Genomic DNA, 10761 nt, shown 5'->3' on the forward strand with positions numbered 1-10761 from the left:
TGTTGCGTGTCTGTTATCTAGGGAGGGGTGGGGCGGGGGGTAGAGCTGGCGTGAGGCTCTGTATGCCTGGGTCAGCTCACTGAATGAGTGCATGCGATCCTTCGTGAATCCCCGATCCGAGGCCACCTGAGCCCGGTTTAAAGAACCTCGGGCTAAAAGGTTGGCGGCCTCGTTTCCGGGATTCCCGGAGTGCGCAGGCACCATATCAGCTCCACTTGGCGGGGCGGGGGTGCATCGGGCGAGTCCAGTATGTCAAAAGCAGGGACATGAACTCGGCCTCGAGCAAAATTTAGAATCGCAGTTTTAGAGTCACTTAAGATATACCGGGCTTCCGTGCGGGTGATAGCAAGTGCAATAGCGGCTTCCTCTGCAGCCTCTGGGGACGTGTCTGGAGGGAGAGGTAGTGTGAGGAGGGTGGATGAAGAGGAGTCCACCGCAGCTGCTGTCGCTTCATCACCCGTGCAGGCAGCGTCCACCCATACGGCGTCCGGCTCGGGGCCGTACGCTCGATGGAGTGCCTTCGCGCGGGCTCTGCGGCGCTGCTCATGGTGGGACGGGTGCATATTCCTCGGGAGCGGCCTGATGAGAAGCTCTCGGTGAAGGGATCGTGGGATGGCGAGGAGGGTTGGGTCGTTGGCCGGTATTCTGATTCCCAGGGAGTCCAGGTTATACCGACCTGTGGAAGTTTTTGTGAGCCTGATGTATTGGGCCGGTCGGTGGGCCTCCACCAGTTCCCCGATCGTGTTGTGGAGGCCCAGGCCTAGTAATCTGTCTGTGGGTGTGTTGAGGGGAAGATGAAGTGCTACCTTGAATGCCTTGCGAATCAAAGCATCCAAAGCGTTTATGTCATGTTTGGATAGTTGTAAGTATGGGGTGGTGTACAGTACACGGCTGAGTACAAAGGCATGAATGAGGCGACATAGGTCGCGCTCCTTCATGCCTCTATGATGTCCTGAAACCCTGCGGATGAGGTGCGATATCGCGCCGGCAACCTGCTTGAGTTTCTTGAGGGTAGTGGTGTTTTTGCCATCGTTCTGGATGTGCAGGCCCAATACACGGAGGGTGCCAACCTCAGGTACCGGGTAACCATTCAATTCAATGGCAATGGGGGAGCGGGGACAGCGGTGGTTCTTAGGCCGGATGAGGAGCAGTTCGGACTTCTCTGGGGAGCAGACAGTCCGATGGTCCGTGCGTAATTTTGGGTGAGGGTGGCTGCTTCCTGTAAGGTGTTCTCTATGTCACCGTCACTGCCGTGGGCGGTCCACAGGGTGATATCGTCGGCATAAAGAGTGTGCTTGAGGTGGGGAATAGTTGCCAATTTCCGGGCGAGGGGTATGAGGGTAATGTTAAAGAGAAAGGGGGAAAGGACGGACCCTTGAGGGGTGCGATACTCTGAAGTGTGTAGGAGGGAGAAGACAGAGGGCCGAAGTGTATCTCAGCCGTGCGGTCAGTCAGGAATGCTTGAATGTAGGCGTACGTGCGCACACCCACATTCAATGGGGATAGAGCAGTCAGGATCGCCTGATGTTCAATGCGATCAAAAGCTTTGGAGAGATCCAAAGCTAAGACTGCCTTGGTGTAACCTGGAAGAAGCGGGTCAAAAAGGTCGTGTGTGAGTTGCAGCATGGCGTCCTGGGCGGATAGATGAGGGCGGAATCCCACCATGCTATGCGGGTAGAGATTGTTGTCCGCCGTGTGACTTGTGAGTCTCGCTAACACAACATGCTCGAGGACCTTCCCGAGGCATGAGGTAAGCGAAATCGGGCGAAGGTTTTGAATGGTGAGTGGTTTGTTGGGTTTTGGTATAAATTTTACTTTCGCGTGGTGCCAGGACTGCGGGAGGTTACCCTCCCTCCAGCACTGGTTGAAGTATTTCGTAATGTGGGTGATCGATCGGTCATTTATATTACGGAGCATGGAGTTTGTGATTTGGTCTGCACCTGGTGCGGAGTTGGCGCGGAGAATCAGGAGGGCCGCTCTGAATTCCGTCTCCGTAATGTCGGTAAAGAGCTGCTCTCTGAAATATTGGAATTATGGGTCACGACGTTAAAAATAAGAGTCGGCGATGACCCGTACCATGGTGGACGGTACGGTTTGTCCTAACATAAGCATGCTACGCTTGATCAGGTATTGATATCACGGTCATAAATTAGGAATTCCAACATGTCGCACTAAATGTTTTATGAATCCTTTATTCCCAGCATTTCTAACAGTTGAAATCGTCTTCTTTGAGCTAATAAAGCGTGTAACTGCGCGAACTGGTCAGGACAACATCAAAGAACCCACATGACACTGAGAAGCGCGGACTGCCAAATTTATTGCTTAAGGAAGCGCAGAGCGTATTTATGCGCTCTCTGTGAAGTAGCCAAACATGTTATCCACAGCATAATCTCTGTAAGTTTGCAATCTTCGTAAACGCGAATCAGGAAACGTCTAAAGTGAAGTTATCACTAGGCCGGCCCTCAGAATCAAAAGGGTGAAAAAATGGTTACGAAAGCAAGCATGGTAAATACTTGGCTGTACCAACACAAACAACGCACTTCTTGACACACGAACGGTGAAGCAATTGATGGGCACTTCATTTGGAAATGCATTGAAAACGGCACCAACTTAAAACCAAAAAACATAAAAGTAACACACAAACCGCACTTCAGCTCAAACGTCTACGCAAAGTTAACAAAAGTGAAAAAAGTTGAAAAGGCACCAGGTCATGAACCTAAAGACACAGCGAACAAACTAGGCATTATTTGAGACTAACAACATCATAATGAGCCAGAGTTAAAGGACGCCGGGTCAGGAAACACTTCAAAACAAATCTCAATCCAAACAAAGTAAAAATAAGATGTGAAGGTTACTTTGAATTAAACAGTGAAAAAACTAGATCGAAAGCTAAAACAACGAATAAACGAACCTTTCCGGAAAATTCAGAACAGCTACTGAGAGGACCTAGCCTGGCCTGAAATTTTCACTCGAGCTTCTATTTGAGCCCAGAAATTAATCAAACCCCACAAACCCTCACGAAAGAAGTGTCACTGGATTAGCCTACACAAAATATTTCAAATAAAGGAATCCTTTGTGTCGTGTGTGTTCCTTCACGTTGTGGTAACCCTTTCGCGTAGTTGCACCCGTCATAAGTATGAACCAACTAGCCTGGCAGATCTTATTCCTTGTGGCATTGCTGAAAGAGCGGATGGAATTGCTTTTCGCGCAGCTGTCCCCAGCCTTTCTTGCACTTATCTTTCACAAGGCATTTCTGCTGTCGTTTGTCGGTGCTTTTTCTCTTTGTGAAAGAGGTGCACTTCTTTCCTGCTGTTATTTTTTTGGTGTTTTTTTCTTGCTTTGATTCATTCACTTCCCTCTACGGTGCCTTTGGGCCCTCAGGGTAATTAAATAAATAATGCAACAGGGGCAATCCAACGTCAGTGTAAATCTTTTTGCACCGAATTTCCGCATTCTGCTTGCATTGAGATGTGATAAAGCCTGCGAACACGCTTCTCAGCGTAAAAAATAGCCCTGAAACGTTATCATTCGACGTATTAACGCCATTGGCACTGAGCGCTCGGGGCAGGTCACACAGGGAGGCTCATTTTATGATGTGCTCAAAAATTCTTATTCGACAATTACGCAGGGAATACAAAATTACGGAGGGCACTTGTGTGCTTTGAAGGGGTATTAATTATATGAATTTCATATGTCTATATGAATATGTTATATTCATATAGAATTATATTCATGTATGAATTATATGGATTCATATTTTTCCTTCGTTTAAAATGACGCACCTACTCATTTGCAAGTAATCGTAAAGCAGCGCATACGCTAGGTTCACTTTTATTCGCCGAGAAGCAACGTCGTTCTGTAGCCGGTTGGTAGCGTGCTCGCCATGCTGTCTAAAGGTTCTTGGTTCAAGTCCCCATACCTTCGATATAAATTTTTTCTCCACTGATTACGTCATTCACGCTTTTTCTCGACCCATTTTCCCGGTCGCCGACAACGACGTAGGGTTTCGTTGCCAGTGTGCCATATAAGGCCTTCCTGCTCTTCAAAGGAACCATGAGTCATAAACGCCGGCGGCGGACGTTGCACGGCAGATATGAACGTCCTGACGAAAGCAGCCAGCGATAAATCCGGTGAGAGGCAGCAACTGCGATAGTCGCCCCGACGACCGCCGACAAGAAAAAATAGAAAACGATGAGAGCCGGCGTAGCGACGGCGAAAAAGGCAGTTCTTCAGGAGCAGCGAGTGGATGTGAAGAGCGATGCCTCCTGCAAGTGCCCAATACACGCTGGTTGGCTTCAGCCCGGAACTCGACAGGAGGCCGCTGAGTTTCGTCCAGCCCATTCCGACGAACAGGCTGTGCAGCGCCTGCGGACTGGTGTGCAAAAAGACCGCATTGGTGCCCTGCATGCATGTGCTCTGCGAGTCTTGCTACGGGCATTCCACCCAGGATGGATTGCACGTTTGTCCGCTGGACGGCCACAAGTGGCACGACGAAGAAGACGTCGACTGGAAGGACTTTCCTCTAGATCAGCTGCTGAAGAGAGAGGTTAGTCAATAGACAGGCAACCATTTTGTGTTCTAACTGATGTTATTCATTTGGTAGAAAAAGTCTTATGATGTCCACGTTTTGCGCTAATTGACTAAAAAATTCAGAGGCTACTTTGTTCACTTAAATTGTGGTGAGGCGAAAGCCGTAAGCGGGGTGTTGCTGCTGCTTCTGTCACCGATGCGTGGTTAAGATGCTAAGCTTCGCCTCTAAGAGTGGAATGCGACAGCGTCTTGCAACGCTGCCAGTCAATCCGCAGAACGCCATCGCCCGTTCGGCTCTACGCCTTGCTCGTCGGTAAATTGGTTTTTTGAGAAAAGGAAATGTATATCTCGCATAACTCGGTGACACCTGAGCCTCACCATAACGAAAAGGGAAGAAGATGGGAGTGAACGAAGACACCATATTCACTAGACACTTCTTTTTTCTTTCCATACCATCGAGCTGGCATGGCGGAGTGGTTAGCGTGCTCCTCTCGCACTCCGGAGACCCTTGTTCGATTCCCCAGCTCGACCAATTTCCTACTCGGTTTTTGTGTTGTTGTGTTGTGTTGGGTTTAGTGGCGCATAAGCATCTAAGGCTATCATGCGCCATCCTACTCGGTTTTATTTATTTTTCTGTTCTGACTAGAAAGGTTACTTATAGGCTAATTAGTTAATAAACTAATTAACTAAAGTCAGTTATACTTACTTGGAGCATCACTATACCATTCCTTCAAATTGTTGCGTGGTTACTAGCCAAAGTTCATTTGGCCCCTCTTGTAAATTCGCACACTGTGATGTCACGACCATTTCACCCAACTGAAAAGCGTGACATTTCTGTCAACAACTCCTGCTTACAACGATGAGGCATTAAAGGCTTCCGCCTTAAACTTTGTTCAGCGATTGAACTACAACTGTTGTATAAAAGGTGGCTTCGCAGGACCACTGAAACTCGTATACGACAAAGCTATTAAAGTATATTCTAACCTTTATGCAGACCACACCATGAAAAGGTTTCAAAATACTCACCACAGGGGCGGGCGAAAATTCTAGGTCATTCATTTGCTCTGCCCAGGGATAAACTTATCCACTGTTTTTCGCTTACACGCTGAACGATCGCAATATGAAGAAAAAGTGCTGCACTGGAACTCTAGCTTCGTTTATCCTTCCTGCAAGATCTTGTTTACCTTAAGCTGGTTGTTCTTTTCTCCATTATTTGCTGTCTTCTCGGGAACCAACAGTGAGCCAAAAGTGATAGACACCCGTATTATGCAACATGAGAGCAACGATAATCACGTACAGTCGCGTTTCCTATCACGGGCCCTTGTTTAATGCATCAACCAGCTGGCTTCTCCATGAATGGTTGAAGAGCCTGCCCGACGACGCTTCTTCAAGCTTGACCTTTCTCGCACGCTCATCTCTCTAGCCACTCCACGCCGTGATAATGCTTTGAGCACCGACCCATCGACCATTGCATGATAGTTTATAAAACTGGCGTGCTTTACGTTTCATGATAGCTCAAAGCTGTGAACCAGAGCGATTTGGTAAAGCACCGGATGTATTTCTACATTATTAGCGGCGCTCGACTATTTGGAACGAGTCTCTCCTCACGTTCTCGTCTTGATTGCGGCTCTGCATCTTTAGAAGTAGCTCAGAATGTGTGAAGCAATAACTTGTAGGGGCACCAGTGTGAAGGACGAGGATGAAGAAAAGAGGAAACGCAGGACATGTGCTGACTCAGAACTGAAGTTTGGGAGTCAGCACTGTATGAAAGGTGATTTCATAGAGTTGTGATTTCATAGAGATTTGTCTTTTCTTCATGCTCGTTTTTCGGACTGTTTCCATTAAAAATGTATAATAAACTCCTGTGTTTAGCTATAGCGAAAAAGTAATATCTAGGTGTTGAAGCTGAGCGGTCATATATAGTATTTTTCGGTTAGGACAACCTTATTTTGCTTGCGTGGAAAAAGAGAATTGTTTCTTGCATATTATTCATATCTACCTAGATAGTTCTTAGTGCTAATTTTATTGTAAATATTGCATCCTAATTCACTTCATGCATTATAGTATCAGTGCACTGCACAGCTGGACACGTAAAACTGAAACACAACCGGATTATAGTATTTTATGCATTACACATCTGAAGCCTTAAACATGCGGCCCTAAACCAAGAGCTTACGTGAAACATCAGGACGAATTAATTTGGAGAGATAGGTTTCAACACAGTCTTTCGAGAGGTAATAATCATTTTTAATGTCTTCTTGCCTTGCAGGTGAAGTGCTGGAATGCAGAAAATGGTTGCCAGCATGTGACAGCTGCTTCCATGATTACGCAGCATTTCCAGCGGGAATGTGCGTACCACTCTACTTCTTGCCCCAAGTGTTCGGTCAAGGTCCTATGCAGCGACGTGTGCGTCCACCTCAGATCGGGATCTTGCATCTCGATGACTAATTCGTCGTTGGAATCCCAAGGACACTCCAACCTGAAGGATGACAGTCCGTCTTTTGCTGCTTTCAGCCAAGCATGTGAAAAGCAGGCGGCTGAATTCAAGGGGTGCCTCGAAAGAATCACTCTTGACCTTAGCTCGCATGGAGACAGACTGAGTGAAATCTCTCACGGCATGAACGCATTCCGTGAAACTCTGCGGCAAGAACTGGCAACTGTCGTGCAATATCCTAACAGCTTAAAAGAAACATTGAATGAACTCTCAACGTCAAGCGCGGAAATCAGAGAATGCTTGACCGCAAAGAGCGATGCAGTAAAATGTCTTTCCGCAGGGGTGAACCAGCTAGAGAAAGCACTGAATGATGGGCTCTCTAATGTTAGAGAGGAAAGTGCACACAACACATCGCAGATCACAGCTGCTCTACAAGAAGTCCAAACAGAAGTGAAGGAGAATGATCAGAAGAGGTTCGAGCGCATCACCAAAGTCCTTCAACTCGCTCAGCAACAAACTGCACGCTGCGAGTTTTTTGTGTCAGGTGTGAATTCCCTCCGAGAAGAAGCGCTGAAGGAAGAGTACAGTTGGTTTGATAGCGAGCAGGTGTATCTGCGCGGATACTGTATGACACCCGGGATAGGCATCAGGAAAGAAGGTGAATCGGAGACAGTACACACTACCTTCCAGCTCCACGAAGGTGGCATGGATGACTTTGTTTACTGGCCATTCCAGCACAAAATAAAGCTGACCGTCGTTCACCCCAGTGGACGCGTCAAACGTGAGGCTCAGGTTGAACCTGTGAGCTCTCTCGAGTATTACCAGAAGCCAAAGAATTCAAGCAATCCAGCTGTTTATGTTGAATACAAGTCATTTGACTTAGCAGACCTCCTCAATGACGGCTTTGTCGACGATGACAAGTTTCTTATCAGGTGGGAGCTCTTGGAGTGAGTTTCAGTCGCATCGGTGCAGGGACCAAGAAACCGAGGACGTGCGGTCGTGAATCGCAGCAATTACATTACATGAGGAGAACTCTCATCCTTCACTTTAAAGGCTTTTTTTAATGTGTGCTTTACGTCCTCGACGGAGTTCAAGATAATTGGACACTGGCTGCTGCGATCATCGGCGGTGAAGGCCTTGCAGGCCCTCGTGTGGTTCTCAAGGGTGCCAAGCCTGCACGACGGGCTCTGACATTGCCGGAGCCTTTTCGCGTTCTGGTTTTTCATATCTCTCCCTTTATATTCTGTCATTCCTTTCCCCAAGTGCAAGGTAGCAAGCCGGTTTCATCTCCCGGCTAACCTCCCCGTCTTTCCTCTTCCTCCTCCTCCCTCTTTTACGTCTTCCGCTGCGTGCCTTAGAAGCCATCCTAGTGGCGTAGAGACTGATGAAGTGTCTAATTTGTGCTATGGAAGGTTAAATAAAACTCAATGCACTCTCCGGTAGAGCCGACCTAAACAGGAAAGTAATAAGGTGGGATAGAAGAAACATTTCTAGCAGAAATTAAATTCGATCGAAAAAATATCTCTAACAGAAACTAAACTCAACAGCGGCCGCTAACCAGGTAAACGTCAGCCACTCTACGAAAGTGATGAATTTTATGTAAAAATGTGCAAGCATGCATCACTACCACAAAACTGTATTACAAAAAAAAACTAATTATATTTCTATTGAAAGGCATTTTATGATCTTCTTTTTTTTCCATGTACATGTTATTTACTTGCTTTTTTGCCCCCTGGGAGCCCGAAGCAAATAAAAAAAATTACTTCTCCCTCCGCCCCTGCCGTTTGAAGAAAACGCTTTGACGAGTGTGTTCTGCAACCAATTACAAGCAGATATAAGGCGTTGAAAAACTGTTGTGTTTAGTGAAAGGAAAAAAAAACACTTCCCGGTAGAAAAATATACATGTATTGTTGACTGCGCTAAAGAAAACTGCAGCTGGTACCCCTCGAAAGCAATGCATTCCCAATCGTTCGGTAAGACGTGGTTTCGCGCGCCCATCAGACGCTTTCTCCTACCGGCCCGGTGCGAACTGTTTGTTACCACTTCCTCATTGCATCTCCTGCCGCGGACATAAATGTACTTTCGTGTTCATGTAGATAAAAAAAAAGTACTCTTGTACGATCTTTAAATCTCTCACGTGTCGCCCATTTTCATTATATTAATACAGGTGTACCTTAGCTCCCACACATAACTACCCAACAGGCCTACATACAGTCCTCACTCCAATGCTGTCCTCTTGCACTTTTCAGGGGCGTCAAAATGCGTACGTTCACACAATTTACATGGAACAGCGCTGCAGACGAAATGAGGGGAATTTGAGAGGTAAAAAAGAGGAATGCGGCATTTAAAAGCCTTCTTCCTTAGAAACGACGTAGTGGTGAGTGGGGTGTGAGATGGTAGCCGCGTGAATGGACAGGCGGAATTAGCCTCATATGCAGCGGCCGGTCAGCAATTACAGCGCCTGAGGGCCCAGTGGCAAGGCGAGCAAGTGCGGATTTACTAATTCGTGAACTCTGTTCTAATGAAAAGATGTTCTTTGTGTTTTGTTTGCCTCTTTTCCTCTTTTTGTTTGTATCTGCTGCAGTAGGAGTAACATGATTTAGTGGGATATTACTAGTGTTTTTATATTTTTAATCTCCAATAATGATCCCAACACTCAATTCCTTCTCTTGCTGAATTACGCCCAAGTATTCTCTTGTTAAGCTGAGCATAGTATTCACTATGGCAGTCCTTCGAAGGCCCATGAGTATTTTCTCCCACAGCATTTAGCGCCTATCCGGCGGTAAACCTTACATATAAGGAATGAACTCAAAACTGGCACCATGCACTTTATTTTTTCATAATGGGTTTACTGGACACGGATATTTATACTATAGTCGTTTATAATATAACATGCATTTCAGCAAGGGAACTCTTTGACTGTCACAGCGCGAACGACAGCGATTGAAAACATAGCCTGTGCTTCGCGCATGATAGCTTTAGCTGCCTATGTGCCATTAAACCCAACACAACACAACACGAAAACGTAGCCATTGCTACTACTTAAATGGAGCGCCCGCTTCGCGGTCACTACTCCAATCGGCAAGCTTCGAACTCGTCTGACGTAACACACCTAAAACTTACACTTGAATTTATCTAAGGCTTTTGCCGCCGCGGTGGTCGAGTGTTTATGGTGCTCGACTGCTGACCCGTCAGACGCCGGTACAGTTTCGCCAGCGGCGGTCGCAATTCGATGGAGGCGAAATGCTAGAAGCCTGTGCACTGTGCGATGTCAGTGCCCGTTAAAGAACACCAGGTGGTCGAAAATATCCGGAGCCGGCGTCCCTCCTGGTCTGAGCTGCTTTGGGAAGTGAAAACCCTTGAGCCAGCCATCCAACTGCGAGTTTCTAATGAATGAACTGAAATGCTAGAACAAGCAAGGTTGAGTCATTTTACTTCTCGCGGTCTCGTCTATATCGGATAATCCCTGCTTCAGAATACTACCACACTACTAAGCTTTTTTACTGGCGCCGTACCATTTGAACTTGGCAAATCTTGGGAATTTAGGGGCTCGCGGTTCAGAACATTCATTCATTCATGACGTTCTTTGGGGGATAAAGATGGTAGTAAAAACTTGTCTGAACACAGCAGAAATTGCAGATGTGTTCCATGCCTTCAGGAGATAAAGATACTTGGCAGGGGCAGTAGGGTCATTGCACATGAAATTCTGGAAGACATTTATTTTTGAAGAACTATAGCAACTGTGTCAGTTATGCCTCAGTGGCCCTGTACAAAAACGATGTAGCATTTTTGAACTT

The 10761-nt window shown here is 46.7% G+C and overlaps 1 protein-coding gene across 1 annotated transcript; it reads left to right on the top strand.

The window, feature by feature from the left end:
* The first annotated feature begins 4117 nt into the window (after positions 1-4117).
* On the top strand, positions 4118-9097 carry LOC149346037 (TNF receptor-associated factor 6-like). The gene is made up of 2 exons (XM_089586317.1): positions 4118-4546; positions 6800-9097. The coding sequence occupies exons 1-2, from the start codon at positions 4259-4261 to the stop codon at positions 7913-7915; spliced, it is 1404 nt and encodes a 467-aa protein (XP_089442443.1). The 5' UTR covers positions 4118-4258; the 3' UTR covers positions 7916-9097.
* The last annotated feature ends 1664 nt before the right edge of the window (positions 9098-10761 follow it).

Source organism: Amblyomma mixtum, chromosome 4 (assembly GCF_055824585.1).
Source record: "Amblyomma mixtum isolate Tamu chromosome 4, ASM5582458v1, whole genome shotgun sequence".
Classification (NCBI taxonomy): domain Eukaryota; kingdom Metazoa; phylum Arthropoda; class Arachnida; order Ixodida; family Ixodidae; genus Amblyomma; species Amblyomma mixtum.